The sequence below is a fragment of the Scyliorhinus torazame genome, chromosome 17, assembly GCF_047496885.1.
Source record: "Scyliorhinus torazame isolate Kashiwa2021f chromosome 17, sScyTor2.1, whole genome shotgun sequence".
Lineage (NCBI taxonomy): Eukaryota > Metazoa > Chordata > Chondrichthyes > Carcharhiniformes > Scyliorhinidae > Scyliorhinus > Scyliorhinus torazame.
In genome coordinates this window covers 107,095,192-107,116,678 of record NC_092723.1, presented here as the reverse complement: position 1 = coordinate 107,116,678, position 21,487 = coordinate 107,095,192, and the positions used below count along the sequence as shown (strand labels likewise).

Below are 21,487 nucleotides of genomic sequence, written 5' to 3'. Positions count from 1 at the left end.
TCTATCAGGACATAAACGTGGAAGCTTGTATAGAGCTGAGTGAGAACAATATCCAGTGATAAGACGACCTGTCAGTGATAAGACGACCTGTCATTGAACTATGTTGAGTGGGTGATGAGCAGTGTGCTGGAGTGCTTCAGACTTACCTAGCAGAAAAATCTGATTATTGAGTCTGCCAAGGAATGTTAACTGAATCCAACCTCCCACCAGCAGTACCATATCAGGTCTCCTATTTGATCCAAATAGATTTTGTTCCCTTTCTTCCCTTTCCCCTCCCCCCAAAAAGTCATTAGTTATTAAACAACTGAAATATGTGTTTAACTGAAATGGGTAGCAAATATCAGAGATTTTTCAAGATGTAATTGAATATTTCAACTGATATAAACTGAGTGCATTGTTCCCATCCTTCTGAATGCAGCATTGCTGGATTAAGCCACTTTAAACTACACAGATTACCTTTACAGCGCGGATAAATTATTATTGAATTGTGGTTTCACCAGTTGGAGTTGTTACTCGTCTTTCTGCAGCCCAATGTTGTTCTGGATATACAAATATACAGTGCCACATCCAGCCGCTAGGTGCCTCCCTCTGGCAGCTTTCCCTCCTCATCTACCTTTAGTTTTACAGTGAAGTCTCAACATGGAAGCTGTACTCATCCGCACGATCAGTTGTTATGCCATTGTGAACTTCATGCCATGTGGTTGATAAAGTTTGAAAAGGGATCTGGAAGCACACATGATGCAAGGATGTTTCATCTTTGAAGAGCCAGGATTTACGGACTGTCCGATCTTTCATAAGGACTGAAGAGTCCGGGAACTATTTGAAATCATATCCAGAGATTTGCATTCAGATAAGGGTCCTTGGGCATTCAACGACCTGTAGCTTTTGAAAAGCATACCCTAATTTTGCAAGGTGCACGCAGAATGGGCAGGCACTGAGAACTGGTCAGGAAATTGTGTGGCAGCAACCGTTGCATTTCCATCTGTTTGAGTGGATGGAGCTCAAAGATAAAAGACCAATCAATTCCCAACCAACGCTTCCTGTAAACTTGATTCCTCACTGAGAAAAATCACCTTTTGCAAGCCGAAGTTTGGAGCCATTAAGCTGTGTCTTTCCTCCGATAAGGCTAACTTAGCATAAATCAGTTTCACATCAACTATGTCCTTAATGATCAAGACCATATCCTGGACTGTGATGGCATCTACATGTATCGAGATCAGAATGGATGAGGTAGAAGTGTTAGTGGTCTAAAAGGAATATCTTTTGAGTAATTGTTAGTCTGACAGTCAGTGTAGAAAAGAAAACGGTGTGATGCTTATTGTTTTTTCCCCCACATTCAGTTTGAAAGGGAGAACAGAATTTGTCCTCCTTCACATTTGGAAGGGAACTTGTTGAATGTTTTAACCTTTGACAAGAAAATAACTCTCAAATATATTTGAAAGGGACGATTGATATGGTGGCAATGGTGTGGGGTGATCATGGCTGGGGACCTGAATATTCAAGGGAATTTGAGAATTCAGAAGGGCAGGAAGAAAGTAATTGGTGGTAGGATGGCCCTGATAATAAAGGTTGATGAGAAATTATCTTAATTTGGAGGATCAAAATGTAGAATCGGTTTGGGTGGAGGTAAGAAATAGCAAAGAAAGTTATTGGTGAGAGTGGATTACAGGCTCACCTGACAGTAGCTACACTGTAGGACAGAGTATAAATCAAGAAATTAATGGGCACTTGTAAGAAAGGTACTGCAGTAATCACAGGCAATTTTAATCTTCATGTGGATTGGGAGAATTAAGTTGTCAAAAGTAGCCTGGAGGATGAGTTGTATTTGCAACAGATTTTTAGAACTGTATGTTCTGCAACCAACCAGGGAACAAGTTAATTTAGGCTTGGTAATGGGGCAATTAGTTAATGACCTCCCAATAGAGGATCGTGTAGGTAAGAGTGATCATAATGTGATTGTATTCCTCATTCAGTTTGAGGATGAGAAATTTAGGCCTGAAACTCATCTTAAATAATGGAATGGAACTGAGAAAATAGGTTAAAAGGTGAGATGGTGGAGAAGCATTGTCAGATATTTAAGATATTTCATAACTCCCAGAAAAGTTACATTAATAATAATTTTTATTAGTGTCACAAGTAGGCTTACATGACCATTGCAATGAAGTTACTGTGAAAGCCCCACATTCCGGTGCCTGTTCGGGTGCACAGAGGGAGAATTCAGAATGTCCAAATTACCTAACAAACACGTCTTTCAGGACTTGTGGGAGGAAACCTAGCATTCGGAGGAAACCCACGCAGACACGGGGAGAACGTACAGACTCCGCACGGACACTGATCCAAGCTGGGAATTGAACCTGGGTCCCTGGCACGGTGAAGCAACAGTGTTAGCCACTGTGCTTTCATTGGAAAAACAAAAACGCTGCAAAAAAGGATGCACCATCCATGGCTGACTAGAAAGTCGAGGATGGTATCATTGAAAGAAAAGAAGTACAATACTGAAAGATTGGTAGCCCAGAAAATTGGAAAACTTTAAAAACTGAATGGGTGGCTTAAAAGTTAGAGGGAGAAATTGGAGTATGAGAGAAAACTAGCAAGAAATACAGGAACAAGTAGTAAAAGGTTGTACAAATATATTTAAAAAAAGGGAGTAGCCAAAGTGAGTCCCTTGGAGGGTGGGACTGGGGAATTAATAATGGGAGACAGGAACTATAACCAACTGTGCTACAGTGATCAGTGTTGGTGTTGCAATTATTTGCACTCCATGTTTATTTCCCATAAATTTAGAGTACCCAACTCATTTTTTCCAATTAAGGCTCAATTTTGCGTGGCCATTTCATCTACCCTGCACATCTTTTGGGTTGTGGGGGCGAAACCCACGGAAACACGGGGAGAATGTGCAAACGCCACACGGACAGTGACCCAGAGCCGGGATCGAACCTGGGACCTCGGCGTCGTGAAGCAGCAGCACTAACCACTGCACCACTGTACTGCCCTCGCAATCCATGTTAATGGCTTGGATGAAGGGGCTGAGTGTACCATCCTGCAATTTGTTGATGATACAATGATAAGTAGGAAAGCAAAGTGTGAGGACAACATACAGACTGCTCAGGGATATAGGTCGCGTAAGTGAGTGGATAGTAAATAGGCAGATAGAGTTTAATGTGGGGAAAAATGTCAGGTTGTCCACTTTGTGAGAGGGACTGCACAATGCTGCAGAGTGAAGCCAAATGAAATGTTGACTTTTATTGCAAGGAGGATGGAGTATAAAAGTAGGGAAGTATTCGTGCAGCTATACAGCATATTGGTGAGACTGCAGCTGGAATACTGTGTACAGTTTTGGTTGACTTACTTAAGGAGGGTTTATTTGCATTGGAAGAAGTTCAGAAAAGGTCCACTAGGCCAGTGTTTTTCAAACTTTTGTGCCTGGGACCCATTTTTACCACCCGCCATCGAAGAGACCCTCGCTAGCTGACCTTCGCCACCCTCGCTGGCTGACCTTCGCCACCCACACTGGCTGACCTTCGCCACCCACGCTGGCCGACCTTCGCCGCCCACGCTGGCCGACCTTCGCCGCCCACGCTGGCCGACCTTCGCCGCCCACGCTGGCTGACCTTCGCCGCCCACGCTGGCTGACCTTCGCCGCCCACGCTGGCTGACCTTCGCCGCCCACGCTGGCTGACCTTCGCCGCCCACGCTGGCTGACCTTCGCCGCCCACGCTGGCTGACCTTCGCCGCCCACGCTGGCTGACCTTCGCCGCCCACGCAGGCTGACCTTCGCCGCCCACGCTGGCTGACCTTCGCCGCCCACGCTGGCTGACCTTCGCCGCCCACGCTGGCTGACCTTCGCCGCCCACGCTGGCTGACCTTCGCCGCCCACGCTGGCTGACCTTCGCCGCCCGCCATTTTTATTTCCCTTTATTGTATCAGGTGAGCCTGCTTGGTCCTCACAATCTCACTTGCTTTATTATTCCATGTTGTAGTTCTGATAATGACTTCAGCTGATGATTAAAGATCTCGCTGCATCCGTTGAAAAAAAAATCAAGAGGTTTGCCTTCGAACACTCATGCTTTGTCTTCAAATATCTTTGAAGTTTTGAGGGTTTTAAACCAATGCTCTCCTGCATATAACACACATGAACTTTGCATCCTGATTTGCTGTGGCACAATTAATAACCCACACCTCAAGTAATCATCTTTAAGAATAATCTTTATTGCCACAAGTAGGCTTACATAAACACTGCAATGAAGGTATTGTGAAAAGCCCCTAGTCGCCACATTACGACACCTGTTCGGGTACACCGAGGGAGAATTCAGAATGTCCAAATTACCTAACAGCATGTCTTTCGGGACTTGTGGGAGGAAACCGGAACACCCGGAGGAAACCCACGCAGACACTGGGAGAACGTGCAGACTTTGCACAGACAGTGTCCCAAGCGAGAATCTAACCCGGGACCCTGGCGCTGTCAAGCTGCAGTGTTTTAAAAAAATATATTTCTATTCAAATTTTTACATATTTTCAACAAACCCCCCCTTACAGAAATAAGAAAAAACAAAGAACACATAAATAAACATCTTATAGCTATGTCACGTATTCCCCCAATATACAAGCCCCCCATTAAATGATAATAAACACAGCAGTAAACACAAAGTACCCCCCCCCCCCACCCTCCCCGGTTGCTGCTGCTGCTGGTGTCCACCTCCTAACGCTCCGCTAGAAAGTCGAGGAACGGTTGCCACCGCCTGAAGAACCCTTGCACAGATCCTCTTAAGGCAAATATTACACTCTCCAATTTAATGAAGCCTGCCATGTCGCTGATTCAGGCTTCCACGCTTGGGGGTCTCGCATCCTTCCACTGTAGCAGAATCCGCCACCGGGCTACCAGGGACGCAAAGGCCAGAATACCGGCCTGCACTCCCGGATCGTCCGATACCCCAAATATAGCGAGCCCCCAACTCAGCTTAACCCAGGTGTTTACCACCTTAGACACCGTCCTCGCAACGCCCCGCCAAAACATGTGGGCGTGATTTGCTGGGCTCCCCGAACACCACACACACCTGTCCTCTACTCCAAAAAACCGACTCAGCCTTGCCCCAGTCATGTGCGCCCTGTGCAGAACCTTAAACTGTATCAGGCTAAGCCTGGTGCAAGAGGAGGAAGAATTTACCCTACCCAGTGCGTCCGCCCATGTACCCTCATCTATCTCCTCCCCCAGCTCCTCCCATTTACCTTTCGGCTCCTCCACCGAGGCCGCCTCCTCCTGCATATCCTGGTAGATCGCCGAGACCTTGCCTTTTCCAACCCACACCCCCGAGAGCACCCTATCCTGGATCCTACGTGCTGGCAGCAGCGGAAATTCCCTCACCTGCCGTCTTACAAACGCCCTTACCTGCATGTACCTGAAGGCATTTCCAGGGGGGAGCCCAAATTTTTCATCCAACGCCCCAAGGCTCGCAAATCCCCCATCTATAAACAGGTTCCCCATCCTCCTAATACCTGCCCTGTGCCAGCTCAGGAAATCCCCATCCACTCTCCCCAGGACAAACCAATGGTTCTCTCAAATCGGGGATCACACCGAAGCCTCTGCCTCCCCCCGTGGCCTCCACTGCCCCCAAATTTTGAGGGCCGCCCCCACCATTGGACTCGTGGTGTACCTGGTCGGCGGGAACGGCAGCGGTGCCGTCACCAGCGCTCTCAGGCTCGTGCCCACACAGGACGCCATCTCCAGCCTCTTCCACGCCGCCTCCTCCCCCTCCCCCTCCATTACCCACTTGCGTTTCATCGCCACATTGGCAGCCCAGTAGTACCCACTCGGATTAGGCAACGCTAGCCCTCCTCTGTCCCTGCTCCGTTCCAGAAACACCCGTCTCACCCTCGGGGTCTTTTTCGCCCATACAAACCCCATGATGCTCCTGCTGACCCGCTTAAAAAAGGCCTTGGGGATCAGGATAGGGAGGCACTGGAATATAAAAAGAAACCTTGTGGGAGCACCGTCACCTTCACCGACTTTACCCTACCCGCCAGGGAGAGTGGCAGGATATCCCACTTTTTAAACTCCTCCTCCATCTGCTCCACCAGCCTCATCAAGTTGAGCTTGTATAGGGCCCCCCAGCTACTGGCCCCCTAGGTACCGAATACTCCTTTCCGCCCTCCTCAGTGGAAGCTTGTCTAACCCCCTTCCCTGGTCCCCTGGGTGTATCACAAACAGCTCAGGCTTCCCCATGTTGAGCTTATACCCGGAAAAGTCTCCAAACTCCCTGAGGATCCGCATCACCTCCGGCATCCTCCCCACCGGGTCCGCCACATACAGTAACAGGTCATCGGCATACAGCGATACCCGGTCGTCGTCCCCACCACCACCACCACCACCAGCCCCCTCCAGTTCCTGGACTCCCTCAAAGCCATCGCCAAAGGCTCAATTGCCAACGCAAATAGCAGGAGGGATAGGGGGCACCCCTGCCTCGTCCCCCGGTACAGGCGAAAGTATTCCGACCTCCTCCGATTTGTGGCCACATTCACCACTGGGGCTCCGTACAGTAACCTAACCCAACTAACGAACCCCTCCCCAAACTCAAACCACCTCAACACTTCCCACAGGTACCCCCACTCCACCCTATCGAAGGCCTTCTCCGCATCCATAGCCGCCACTATCTCCGCTTCCTCCTCCACTGCAGGCATCATGATTACATTTAGGAGCCTCCGCACATTGGTGTTTAGCTGCCTTCCCTTCACGAAACCCTGTGGATCACACCCGGGACACAGTCCTCAATTCTGGTAGCCAACACCTTCGCTAACAGCTTTGCATCCATGTTGAGGAACGAGATTGGCCTATACGACCCACACTGTAAAGGGTCCTTGTCCCGCTTCAAGATCAGCGATATCAGCGCCCTGGACATCGTCGGGGGTAGGACCCCCCCCTCTCTCGCCTCATTGAAAGTCCTCACTAGTAGTGGGCCCAACAGGTCCATATACTTCCTGTAAAATTCTGCCGGGAAACCATCTGGCCCCGCCTGCATACTTCCCAGCCCCTTAGTGAGCTCCTCCAGCCGTACCGGTGCTCCAAGCCCCGCCACCTGCCCTTCCTCTACCCTTGGGAACCTCAGCCGGTCCAGAAAACGACGCATCCCCCCCCTCCTCCGTTGGGGGCTCAGATCTTTACAGCCCCTCATAGAAGTCTCTAAATACCCCATTTATTCCCACCGTACTCCGCACCGTGTTCCCCCCTTTATCCCTAACTCCCCCAATCTCCCTCGCTGCCTCCCGCTTCCGAAGCTGGTGTGCCAGCATCCGGCTAGCCTTCTCCACGTATTCATACACCGCCCCTTGCGCCTTCCTCCACTGCACCTCTGCCTTCTTGGTAGTCAACAGGTCGAACTCGGCCTGGAGGCTTTGTCGCTTCTTGAGTAGTCCCTCCTCTGGGACCTCTGCATACCTCCTACCTACCCTTAAAATCTCCCCCACCAACCTCTCCCTCTCTCTCCTCTCCTTCCCCTCCTTGTGGGCCCTAGTGGAGATTAGCTCTCCCCTAATCACCGCCTTTAGCGCCTCCCAGACCATCCCCACCTGCACCTCCCCATTATCGTTAACCTCTAGGTATCTTTCAATACACCCCCGGATCCGCCCACTCACCTCCACATCCGTCAGCAAACCCACCTCCAGGCGCCACAGCGGGCGCTGGTCCCTCCTCCCCTAGCTCGAGCTCCACCCAGTGCGGGGCATGGTCTGAGATGGCTATGGCCGAATACTCCGTGTCCTCCACCCTCTGGATCATCGCCCTGCTCGAAACAAAGAAGTCAATCCGGAAGTAGGCTTTATGGACATGGGAAAAGAAAGAGAATTCCCTGGCCCCCGGCCTAACAAACCTCCATGGGTCCATTCCTCTCATCTGGTCCATAAACCCCCTCAACACCTTGGCCGCCGCCGACCTCTTACCCGTCCTGGATCTAGAGCCGTCCAATGCTGGATCCAATACCGTATTAAAGTCCCCCCCCCCCCCCTCCCATTATCAAGCTCCCTGCCTCGGGGTCTGGAATCCGGCCCAACATGCGCCGCATAAATCCATCATCGTCCCAATTTGGGGCATACACATTCACCAAGACCACCCGCGCCCCCTGCAGCTTACCATTCACCATCACGTACCTACCCCCATTGTCTGCCGCGATGCTCAGCCCCTCAAATGACACCCGCTTCCCCACCAAAATAGCCACCCCTCGATTCTTTGCGTCCAACCCTGAGTGGAAAACCTGCCCTACCCACCACTTTCTCAGCCTAATCTGGCCTGCCACCCTCAAATACGTCTCCTGGAGCATGACCACATCTGCCTTCAGATGCACAAACACACTGTCTCTCTTGACTGGCCCGTTCAGGCCTCTCACATTCCAAGTTGTGAGCCAGATTAGGGGGTGGTCCCCCCCCCCCCCCCCCCCCCCCGCGGCCGATTAGCCATCTCCCTTTCTAGGCCAGCCATGTGCCCGCGCCTCCCGCATCTCCGTGTCTCTCCCCCCCCCCCCCCCCCCCCCAGCGGCAGACCCCCGCCCCGACTCTCTCTTCAGGCACCAGCTCCCCTTTGGCCAATGCAGCAGTAACCCAGTCGTGGTCGTCCCCCCAGCTAGGCCCCCCCCCCCCAAAGCTGCGTTGCTCCCCCCATAGCACTCCTGTAAGTCAGCTGACTCCTGCTGACCCCAGCCGCTCCCGCCAATCCATCGACCCCCCCTGTGTGAGAATCCCCCCCCCCCCCCCGTCCATCAGCGGGCGCTCCTCTCCAGCACCACCCCTCCCCTTTCCCTAGCGCGTGAAAAAGCCCGCGCTTTCCACCAAGCCGGCCCCGGCCCCTCTGGCGCAGCTCCCTTTCGCGGCCTGATCCAAGCTCCCCCACCTCGGGCCTTCCCTCTCCCCTCACCCAATGGGGCCCCCTCTTCCAACCACCGACGCCCACACTCTCACCAAACCCCCACTACGAACTATTTCACCCTACCCCACCCAGCACCCAAAAAAAACAGTACCAGACAGAGCAGAACATTCCCCCCAAATCACAACAATCACATCAATCCCCTCTCGACATCCCCTCTCATCCGACCCTCAATCCGAGTCCAACTTTTGGGCCTGGATATAGGTCCACGCCTCCTCCGGCGTCTCGAAGTAGTGGTGGCGGTCCTTGAAAGTGACCCACAGTCGCGCCGGCTGCACCATTCCAAATTTCCCTCCCTTGCGATGCAGAGCCGCCTTAGCCCGATTGTACCTGGTCCTCATCTTGGCCAGCTCCACGCTCCAGTCCTGGTATATCCGGACCTCTGCATTCTCCCACCTGCTGCTCCACTCCTTTCCCCACCTTAGGACACACTCCCTGTCCACGAAGCGGTGGAACCACACCAGCACCGCCCGCGGCGGCTCGTTGGGCTTGGGCCTCCTCGCCAGGACTCGGTGGGCCCCCTCCAGTACCAGGGGCCCCCGCGCCCATCAATGTGTTCAGCATCGTGACCACGTATGCTCCAACATCCGACCCCTCCACTCCCTCCAGGGGACCCAGAATCCGCAGGTTCTCCCTACTCGACCGATTCTCCATGTCCTCGAACTTCTCCTGCCATTTCTTATGCATCGCCTCGTGCACCTCTACCTTCACCGCCAAGCCCAATATCTCGTCCTCGTTCTCCGAGGCCTTTTGCCGCACCTCCCGGATCGCCGCCCCTTGGGCCTTCTGGGTCTCGAGCAGCTTGTCTATCGAAGCCTTCATCGGCACCAAGAGCTCTGCCTTCAATTCGGTGAAGCAGCGCTGGAGAAACTCCTGCAGTTCCTGCGACCACTGAGCCCACGCTGCCTGGTCTCCACCCGTCGCCATCTTGGTTTTCCTCCCTCGCACTTTTCGCTGCTCCAAAACTACTTTTTTCACCGCTCCACTCCTGGTCCAATCCATACAGTGCCGGTAAAATGTTACTGTCACCTTTCCACACTGGGAACCGTCGAACAAATGCCACTGGCGGCCCTAATAAAAGCCCAAAAGTCTGTTTCTGGCGGGAGCTGCCAAACGTGCGACTTAGCTCCGCATAGCCGCAACCAGAAGTATCAAGCTACAGTGTTAACCACTGTGCTACCGTGCTGCCCATACTGCTTTGTTCTTGTTTTCATGTGCTTCATGAGTGTTCACCAGAGGACCTGGAGCTCACACCAGCACTGGCTGGCAGCTGCAAAATGGAGGGATCTCGCGCGGCCAGAACACATGACGTCAGTGTACAGGGCACATAACCTGCTCTCTGCCACCGCTCCTGACAGGTAGACTCCAGCAATTTAAAGAAAAATCTGCTCCTGGCTCAACACGCTGACGTCAGGAGCAGGCATTCTGTCCTGCTGTGCTCCGGGACTGCGCATTGCTGAGGGGGCACGCATGTGCAGAATTGTCTGCATTCTGAAAGCCGGTCGCCGGCGGCCTTTTTAAAAGCTAGTCGTCCCGTTGGGCATTATTTACCGTGATCGGGAATGCCGCGACACATGGCCCCACGACCCTCCTGAGATCCTTTCGTGACCCACTCATGGGTCGCAACCCTGGGTTTGAAAATGACTGCACTATGTTGATTCCTGGGATGAATGTGTTGTCTTCGAAGAAAGGTTGAGCAGGTTGGCCCTCAACTTTTTGGCGTTTAAAAGAATGAGAAGTGATCTTATTGAAACGTTAGAAGACAGGCTTGACAGGGTAGGTGCTGAGAGGATGTTTCCTCTCGAGAGGATATCTAGATCTACAGGGCACAGTTTAACAATAAGGGGCTCCCAGTTAAGACGGAAAGGAGGAGGTTGCTCATCTTTGGAATTCTATTCCTCAGAGAGCAGTGTAGACTCGGTAATTGACTTGGACAGATTTATAGTTATAGTTATATTGTGACATTCCAGTTCCAGTGTTGCTGTAAACGTATGGTTGTGGATTTTTGGATTGGATCGCATTGACTTTAAATACACTTGACCCAAACCAGTTATTAGATCGAAATAGTTTGAGTTTTTCCAATTCCCGCTTGACAGTTTTAATTGACTATTCTGTAATTCCACATTATTAACCATGTGCTTTCATCTCTTGGCCAGGGTTCTAGTGACTTCTGTGTGTCTCCTGAAGCATATGTCTCCAAAATGGCTGATGAACATGGCCTTATTGCGAAAGGTATGTTGTCCTTAACAGAACTTGATAAATAAGAAATTCATTCCTCTGAATATACTGAGGCTGGAATAATGGTTTACAGTTCCACCATGATATCAATAGGCTGTTGTATCTAATAACATGGCTGTTGTATCTAATTTGCAGATTATTTTTAACTGGTGACTGGTTGACTTTGAAATAGTTGTATGTAAAATTGTCCACGAGCTAAGGAGAAATATCTCAATTCATGAAATTCAAGCTTCCCTGCTTTCATGTACATTTCTAATGCTTTCCTTTCAAAGTTTCCATGAGGTTTGCTCTGGCATAAGTTTCAAACGGTTTCTCTATTATATCACTATTTTAAATGTATCCAGTCTCTTCTCTTCTGGGCAGATACCCCATGTATTGATTTGACATGTTGTTTTGCTGAAGTAAACTCATGTCAACTTTATGACATCTGGCTTATCTGCTTGCAATTAGTGGACAGATGCACTCCATTTTGAAGTTTATGAATTACAGCTTTTGTCTGAACTCCAGTTTACTTGTGACATGATTGTACCATATACATTCGTGGTAAAATTTTTTTTAAAAGGCAGAAATGTTTCCCAAAACATTTACAAGCCCATAAAGACGAAGAAGGATGAGGATACCGACCGACCCTTTGGATGCCAACTTGTCTAGGGGCAGAAACAAGTTCGACCACTTTACCCAAGTGGCTGTTTTAGCAGCTGTTATTTACTGCCAGTGGTCAATGACAGAGAGCAAAACTCCCTACCCGTCTCAGCAGATTTGGAGGCTTAGATGAAATTGATTTGGATTACATTCAAGATTGCCCCTGGTAACAACCATTTTCACTTACATTGTGCCTTTAACATAGCCGTATGTGCCAAGGCACTGAGGAATGTTACCAAACAAAATACGATACCGAGTCAAATCAGGAAGTATTAAGAGCCAGTCGAAGAGACAGGCTTTAAGGAGCAGCTTAATGGCAGAACGAGAGGTAGAGAGGCTTAGATCAGGAGTTCCAGAGCTTAAAGCCTTGGTATCTGACAGCATGGTTGCCAGTAGTGGAGTAAATGCAATCAGGGATATGCAAAAGACCAGAGTTGGAGGAGCACAGATCCTGGTAGGTTGTTTAAGGAGGCACAGAGGTCGAGGGGGGAGAGGCCATTGAGGGATATGAAAACCAAGATGAGGATATTAAAGCTTAGGGATTGGCAGACTGGAAAACAATGCGGCACATGGGTGACGTGCGTGTGAGCTGGATGCTGATAGGATATGGGAAGAAGAATTTTAGATGAGGTTAAGATTTATGGAAGTTGGGAGACTGGCCAGGAGAGTGTTTTTTTCGTTCATGGGATGTGGACATGACTGGTTGGGCCAGCATTTATTGCCCATTCCTGAGGACATTTAAGATTCAACCACGTTGCTGTGGGTCTGGAGTCACATGTAGGCCAGACCAGGTAAGGATGACTGATTTCCTTCCCTAAAGGACATTAGTGAATCAAATGGTTTTTTACAACAATCGACAATGGTTTCTTGGTCATCATTAGGCTTTGTAGTCCAGATTTTTATTGCATTAAAATTTTATCATCTGCCATGGTTGGATTTGAATCCAGTCCCCAGAGCATATTATTACCTTGGGTTTTTGGATAACTATTCCAGCCACTGCCTCCCAAGGAATAAGAACAGTTAAGTCCAGAGATATCAAAAACTAAGTAGCTACATATTTGCTTTCAGCCATTATTCTTACTTGCATTCATGCTGAAATAATACCATATTGACCAACTCATTAAGTGTTTCTTAAGTGGTTAGGATCATTAATAGAGTATTATATATCGATTAGACCGCACGGTGGCGCAGTGGGTTAGCCCTGTTGCCTCACGGCGCCGAGGTCCCAGGTTTAATCCCGGCCCTGGGTCACTGTCCGTGTGGAGTTTGCACATTCTCCCTGTGTCTGTGTGGGTTTCACCCCCACGACCCAAAGATGTGCAGGCCAGGTGGATTGGCCACGCTAAATTGCCTCTTAATTGGAAAAAATGAATTGGGCACTCTAAATTTCTAAAAAAATATATATTGATTAGACAGTTACTAATGTAATCCAATAAGGATTATTTTGACTGATGCTGTTAATCTATAATGGATCCTATTCAGTGACTGCGGGCGCAGTTTTACGGCTACGCTGCAGCCGAAAAGCGCATCTACCTGGCTTGCAACACCTCACGAGATCCAACGCAACCTTGCGAGACGTTGTGCTGTCACTTTGTAGCAAATCTGCATATTAAAGCAAGACAGCTAGTCGCACTTTAATGTGCAGATTCCGAGGTACCCGTGGCGGAGGCGTTTTTGAGCAGTGCCGATCGGGCTGGGGGTGCCCTCCTGGAGTGTGTTGGGGCGGGTGTGGGGGTTGTGGAGAGAAAGTCGGGGATCACTTTGGCGAGCGGAGCACCTCGGTGCACAAAACGGGGATATGTGCGGCTGAGGCTCCGCTGAGGCCCCTATCTAACGCGAGTGCTGTTTTATGGCGTTGTGTACTTGCCACTGCGAGCGCTGGGAAACACGCGACTAAACACACTAGCTATGGGACTTTGTTCCCAGTTAGTTAAATTGCTCCCTATATATTATGAAATCACATTTTTTATTGATTTGTCATGTTTGAATGAAAAATAATCATCTTGTCGAGACTGGAGCTGCAGGAGTGCTCAACCATAACGTCTTTGAGATATTGATGAGTGTGGCTTGACATAAAGGATCTTATTAAAAAATAGTGAATTTATAAAAGCAGACCTGATACAAATATGTTTAGCCAGGGTATTGTGTAATTTTAAATGTTTAAAAATTAGTTATATTAATAACTATTTATCCATTAGCACAGTTTTTATCCTTTATTTGAGTATAAAATGCCTTCAAAGTGCAAAATGCAACCTTTGTGAACCAGTTTAGGCCCACCCCTCAGTGAAGGTGACTTTGCATCCTTTGCTGGAAGATTGTGCCATTAATTGCTCATTATTGAAAATAATTATGTAAATTGTTTTTCTTGGCCTGTTTTATCATTTGCTGTCAATCTGCTTTATCCTCGAGAATGGGAACAGTGAACTAGACATTAGAGATTCCTTTGCTTATATGTTGGAACTTGAATGTTAGTGAGCCAGTTTTTACAGAAGATATTTTGGATTTTCACACATCACTTCACATGCCCACATGATTTATATTCAAACAAATTTGCACCATGACTGAATTTTCTGGGAAAATAACAAGAGAGTTCATGATGCACAGTTATTAGTGCATAAAAAAGCCTTGCAATTTGCGGCAAGGGGAGCTACATTGTGAGTTGCAAGATGCAGGATGATTTGTGGTGCCCATTAACCACACACAAGTGGGCGATCACCATTATTCTCCCCACGAGTGTCAGAAATTGCTGGATTTGTGCCATGACTAAAATTTAAAAGGTAGCCATGATGTGGAGATGCCGGCGTTTGACTGGGGTGAGCACAGTACGAAGTCTTACAACACCAGGTTAAAGTCCAACAGGTTTGTTTCGATGTCACTAGCTTTCGGAGCGCTGCTCCTTCACCTGAGGAAGGAGCAGCGCTCCGAAAGCTAGTGACATCGAAACAAACCTGTTGGACTTTAACCTGGTGTTGTAAGACTTCGTACTGTAAAAGTTAAAAATTAGAGCTGGTACTTCGCAGCAAAAGGAATTTTGTTGGCATAACCTAAGGAAAATGAGCAAGACTAGGCCATTCAGCCCTGCAAGCCTGCGCCGCAATTCAGTACGATCAGAGCCAATCTTTTCCTCCACTCCACCTTCCTACATGATCCTCGTATCCCTGAATTCCCTCAGTGTACAAAACTCTATTGATATCTATCTTGAATCTGCTCAACAATTGAGCATCCAGTTCTCCTGAGGTGTGAATTTCTAATTCTGACAACCCTCTGAGTAAAGAAATTAATTTTCATCTTAGTCCCTAAAAGCCGGACCCCAAATTTAAAAAAACTATGCCTCCAGTATCTACCCAAGATGTGGGCTTGGAGGGTGGTCTTTCAGAGGGATGATGCAGACTCGATGGGCCAAATGGTTTCCTTCTGCACTGTAGGGATGCTATGAAGGTATATCTGTCCTTGGTTAAAGGGACCATGTTAATCGGGTGTTTCTTCCTGCAACAATATATTTTTCTAAAATGAAAACAGAATATGGTGGGAATCTTCAGTAGGTCAGAATCTGTCAGGAGAGAAACAGTTAACTTATCACGTCGATTGACCTTTCATCAGAACTGGAAGAAATGAAAGGTTTGTTAGTTGCGCAAAGAAATGCGGAACCAGGATTTGGTTTGGGAGGAAAAATCAAAGGAGAAAGTCTGTGTTGGGGTTAAGGGCACGAGCAATTTAATGACGGAAGGGCCAATGGTGCAAGGCAAAAAGGAGTGACTATTACAATCCCAGACCAGACCCCAACAATGGCTAGGATTCTGCACTGCATGTTCTATGTATACTGGACCGCAACCCCAATATTTTTGTTTATTTGAAAGACTGCGCGGAAAGAATAATTCACTCCAGGAGTGATTGCATGAAGAAATAGGGGGCGGGATTCTCCGCAATCGGTACGATGTCCGCCGACCGGCGCCAAAAACGGCGCGAATCAGTCCGGCATTGCGCCGCCCCAAAGGTGCGGAATTCTCCGCATCTTGAGGGGCCGAGCCCTCACCTTGAGGGGCTAGGCCTGCGCCGGAGTGATTTCCACCCCGCCGGCTGGCGGGAAAGTCATTTGGCGCCCCGCCAGCTGGCGCGGGAATAACTTTGCCGTGCGACGCATGCGCAGGAGCGTCAGCGGCCGCTCACGGCATCCCCGCGCATGCGCAGGGAAGGGGGTCTCTTCCGCCTCTGCCATAGTGAAGACCATGGCGAAGGCGGAAGGAAAAGAGTGCCCCCACGACACAGGCCCGCCCACGGATTAGTGGGCCCCGATCACGGGCCAGGCCACCGCGGGGGCACCCCCCGGGGCCAGATCGCCCTGCGCCCCCCCCAGGACCCCGGAGCCCGCCCACGCTGCCTTGTCCCGCCATTCGAAAGGTTGTTCAATCCACGCCGGCTGGCGTGGGTTGACAGCAGCGGGACTTCGGCCCATCGCGGACCGGAGAATCGCCGGGGGTGGGCCCGCCGACCGGCTCGATTCCCGCCCCCGCCGAATCTCTGGTGGCGGAGAATTCGGGACACGGCGGGGGCGGGATTCACTCCAGCTCCCAGTGATTCTCCGACCCGGTGGGGGGTCGGAGAATCGCGCCCAGGGTGTAGTTATTTTTACGACAAACTATTATAACTGGATGCAGGAAGGGTCCCAGAGGACTGGAAAGTGGCTAATGTAACAGCACTGTTTAATAAGGAGGGAGGCAGAAGCTGGGAAATTATAGGCCGGTTAGACTGACTTCGGTCATTGGTAAGATTTTAGAGTCTGTTATTAAAGATGAGATTGCAAAGTATTTGGAAGTGCATGGTAAAATAGGACTGAGTCAGCACGGCTTTGTCAAAGGGAGGTTGTGTTTGACAAATCTGTTAGAGTTCTTTGAGGAGGTAACAAGGAAGATAGACAAAGGAGAACCAATGGACGTGATTTATTTAGATTTCCAGAAAGCCTTTGACAAGGTGCCGCATAGGAGACTATTAAATACGTTAAAGGCCCATGGTTTTAAGGGTAAGATTCTGGCATGGATAGAGGATTGGCTGACTGGCAGAAGGCAGAGAGTGGGGATTAAGGGGTCTTTTTCAGGATGGCAGCCGGTGACTAATGGTGTACATCAGGGGTCTGTCCTGGGACCATAACCTTTCACGATATACATTAATGATCTGGAAGAAGGAACTGAAGGCACTGTTGCTACGTTTGCAGATGATACAAAGATTGGTAGAGGGACAGGTATTATTGAGGAAGCAAGGGGGCTGCAGAAGGATTTGGACAAGCTAGGAGTGGGCAATGAAGTGGCAAATGAAATACAATGTGAAAAAGTGTGAGGTTATGCACTGTGGAAGGAGGAATTTAGGCATAGACTATTTTCTAAATGGGGAAATGCTTAGGAAATCAGAAGCCCAAAAAGACCTGGGAGTCCTTGCTCGCGATTCTCTTAAGGTTAATGTGCAGGTTCAGTCGGCAGTTAAGAAGGCAAATGCAATGTTAGCATTCAAGTCAAGAGGGCTAGAATACAAGACCAGGGATGTACTTCTGAGGCTGTATAAGGCTCTGGTCAGACCCCATTTGGAGTATTGTGAGCAGTTTTGGGCCCCGTATCTAAGGAAGGAAGTGCTGCCCTTGGAAAGGGTCCAGAGGAGGTTCACAAGAATGATCCCTGGAATGAAGAACTTGTCGTATGAGGAACGTTTGAGGACTCTCGGTCTGTACTTGTTGGAGATTAGAAGAATGAGGGGGATCTTATTGAAACTTACAGGATACTGCGAGGCCTGGATAGAGTGGACGAGGAGAGGATGTTTCCACTTGTAGGAAAATCTAGAACCAGAGGACACCATCTCACACTAAAGGGACGATCCTTTAAAACAGAGATGAGGAGGAATTTCTTCAGCCAGAGGGTGGTGAATCTGTGGAACTCTTTGCCGCAGAAGACTGTGGAGGCCAAATCACTGATTGTCTTTAATACAGAGATAGATAGGTTTTTGATTAATAAGGGGATCAGGGGTTATGGGGAGAAGGCAGGAGAATGGGGATGAGAAAATATCAATGTACTGCCAAAATTCTGCCAGCACATCTCCTGTCCCACCAAGGCCGACAACACTCTTGACCACTGCTACTCAAAAATCAAGGGCGCCTACCGCTCCATCCCCCGACCGCACTTTGGGAAATCAGACCATAAGACGGTGCTCCTTCTCCCGGTATACAAGCCGAAACTCAAGCGGGAGAATCCTGCTGAGAAGATCGTGCAGTGCTGGTCCGAGGAAACAGAAGAGCTCTTACGTGACTGCTTAAGAGACAGTGGACTGGTCCATATTTAAGAACTCAGCGACCAACTTAAATGAGTATGTCACCACTGTCATAGACTTCATCAGCAAATGTGTGGTTGACTGCGTGCCAAAGAAAGCAGTACGTACGTTCCCCAACCAGAAACCATGGCTCAATCGCAAGATTGACGCCCTACTGATGGACAGCTCTGAGGTGTTCAAGTTAGACAACCCTGACCTATACAAGAAATCCAGGTACAACCTCAGCAAAGCCATCCAAGATGCCAAGAGAGAATATCGAACCAAGCTAGAGTCACGGACAGACTCTCGGTGGTTGCGGCAAGGACTAAACCACATAACGGGCTATAAAGCGAAGCCGAGCAGTATCTCTGGCAGCAGCGCACCGGTTCCCGATGAACTCAATGCATTCTATGCTCGGTTCGAGCAGGTAACCAACAATCCGCTGTCGAGTGCCCCAGCTGCCCATAACTCACCCATACCCATCATCACAGCTTCCGAAGTCAGATCGGCCTTCCTGAAAGTGAACCCTCGGAAGGCGACGGGCCCGGACGGAATCCCTGGTCGTGCACTCAGAGCCTGCGCAGACCAGCTGGCAGAGGTGTTCACGGACATCTTTAACCTGTCCCTACTCCACTCTGAGTTCCCCAACTGCTTCAAGAAGACCACCACCATACAGGTGCAAAAGAACCAGGCAACGAGCCTCAATGACTACCGTCCGGTGGCCCTGACTTCAGTCGTAATGAAGTGCATCGAGAGGTTGCACATGAAGCCCATCACCTCCATACTCCCAGAATGCCTTTATGGGCAGCACGGTAGCATTGTGGATAGCACAATTGCTTCACAGCGCCAGGGTCCCAGGTTCGATTCCGGCTTGGGTCACTGTCTGTGCGAAGTCTGCACATCCTCCCCCTGTGTGCGTGGGTTTCCTCCGGGTGCTCTGGTTTCCTCCCACAGTCCAAAGATGTGCAGGTTAGGTGGATTGGCCATGCTAAATTGCCCTTAGTGTCCAAAATTGCCCATAGTGTTGGGTAGGGTTGCTGGGTTATGGGGATAGGGTGTAGGTGTGGATCTTGGGTAGGTTGCTCTTTCCAAGAGCCGGTGCAGACTCGATGGGCCGAATGACCTCCTTCTGCACTGTAAATTCTATGACATGGCATCCACCGCAATTCGCATACTGCTGCAACCGGTATTTTTCCTGGCTCGAAACTCATCCCTAGAGCATCTCGACAACAAGGACTCCTACATCAGACTCCTATTTATTGACTACAGCTCCGCCTTCAACACCATAATCCCAGCCAAGGTCATATCAAAGCTCCAAAACCTAGGACTTGGCTCCCCACTCTGCAACTGGATCCTCGACTTTCTGACCCACAGACCACAATCAGTAAGAATGAACAACAACACCTACTCCACAAAAGTCCTCAATACCGGGGCCTCGCAAGGCTGTGTACTTAGCCCACTACTCTACTCCCTGTACACACATGACTGAGTGGCAAAATTTGGTTCCAACTCCATCTACAAGTTTGCTGATGATACAACTATAGTGGGCCGGATCTCGAATAACGACAAGTCAGAATACAGGAGGGAGATGGAGAACCTAGTGGAGTGGTGCAGCGACAACAATCTCTCCCTCAATGCCAGCAAAACTAAAGAGTTAGTCATTGACTTCAGGAAGCAAAGTACTGTACACACCCCTGTCAGCATCAACGGGTCCGAGGTGGAGATGGTTAGCAGTTTCAAATTCCTAGGGGTGCACACTCCAAAAATCTGGCCTGGTCCACCCACGTCGACGCTACCACCAGAAAGCACAACAGCACCTATATTTAAACAAAAACATTCTAACCCCAAGCTTTTAACCCTTACATTTCCCACTACATTTATAATCCAATTATCCTAATGTCTTCCCAATCGTCACAGATCATGGCAAAAGTGTTGAAGCAAAAGATAAGTCCAGAGGCAGTGTAAATGCCAAAAGCAGAACCATTTCCAGCCCCTTTTGTCAGAGAAAATGGAAGGGGTGGTAATGAACTTGACTCATTGAATTCTGTGTTGAATCATGGGTGCATCTGAAACATGGAATTAAAGTTGGCATCCACATGAGCTCAGTTGGAGCCAGAGCTGTAGGCTGAAGAAAGCAATGTGCTGTGAAATTGCAAGCTTCAGTAGGTGCCTGATCAAACACAAGGTGGGAAACAGGTAGCAGAAGGTGAACAGGTTAAAAAGAGGCAAACTGAATTCCTGTCCAAGAGAAGAGCAGAACCGACGGTGAATCAAACATTAAAAACAAAATATTGTGAAAGCTGATAACCTGAGATTTTCCTGAATTTGTTTGTTGCCACATAATGAAAAAGCATAAACTCAAAAAGTTTTATCGAAATGAAAGCACCTACTCTCCCTTTGGTTTGAGCGATTTGAACCCTGATCAAAATCAAATATATTATAGGTGGAATTGTGACAATTCACTTTACTGCAAATGCAACTGTAGGGAAATATAGCAGAGATATCCATACGATGGTAAGGCAATAGCATTTTGAGATCTAAGTAAACAAATGTGCTCCAGTCTCAGTAGGGATACATATTTGTGTATCTACCAATTGTGGATTTGTATATTGTATTTTTATAACTGACATTTCAATCAGTGCTGTTCTATAAATTGTCTGATAACCTTATAGTCTCGTAGAGTTTCCCAGACAGCTTTGACAGTCTTTGTGATTTACAGAAAGGAAGACCCTTGGGTAATTGGTCTGCCTACTCCCCTCATCTGCTGTAAATTGGATAAAGTGCCTTCTTTTATGAGCAGTGAATCAGTAGCTATGAAACAGAATTTTGTGCTGAATTGGAAAAGGCATTGTTCAATTTATCTCGTGTCTTGTCAATTTTGGTTTGAATAAGCTGGATATTTGGATTGTTTTATGACTAATTATAACCATTTTACTTGGTCTGGTATTTCATCTCTTGTGTTGGCATGACATCTGAACATAGTCAGTTCTCCTCTTCTCATCCATACAATTAAGTCAATACAAAAGTACAGTAGTAAAGTGGTAATTGTACGGGACTCTTTTTCCAGAGGCCTGAGCTAATGGTCTGGAAACATTAGTTGTATCCTAGAACCCCTACAGTGCAGAAGGAGGCCATTTAGTCATTGAGTCTACACCGACCCTCTGAAAGAGCCTTCATGCCCACTCACATGCCATATCACCGTAACCCCACCTAACCTCCACATCTTTGGACTGTGGGAGGAAATTTGAGCATCCGGAAGAAACCCCCGCAGGCACTGGGAGAACATGCAAACTCCACACAGATAGTGACCCAAGGCCAGAATAGAACATGGATGCCTAGTGCTGTGAGGCAGCAGTGCTAGCCACTATGCTGCCCTGGCAGCAGGGGAATTTGAATCCAGTTAATTACATTAAA

General features: G+C 48.8%; 1 protein-coding gene across 7 annotated transcripts in view; it reads left to right on the top strand.

Annotated features, from left to right (window-relative positions):
• The window catches only part of LOC140394047 (protein tweety homolog 3-like), a 309,376-nt gene that overhangs the window by 201,693 nt on the left and 86,196 nt on the right, over window positions 1-21,487 (top strand). For all 7 annotated transcript variants that reach the window (XM_072480836.1, XM_072480842.1, XM_072480839.1 and 4 more), the window contains exon 7: window positions 11,062-11,137. In XM_072480836.1, coding sequence (XP_072336937.1) covers window positions 11,062-11,137 — 76 coding nt within the window. The remainder of the gene's footprint in view (window positions 1-11,061; window positions 11,138-21,487) is intronic.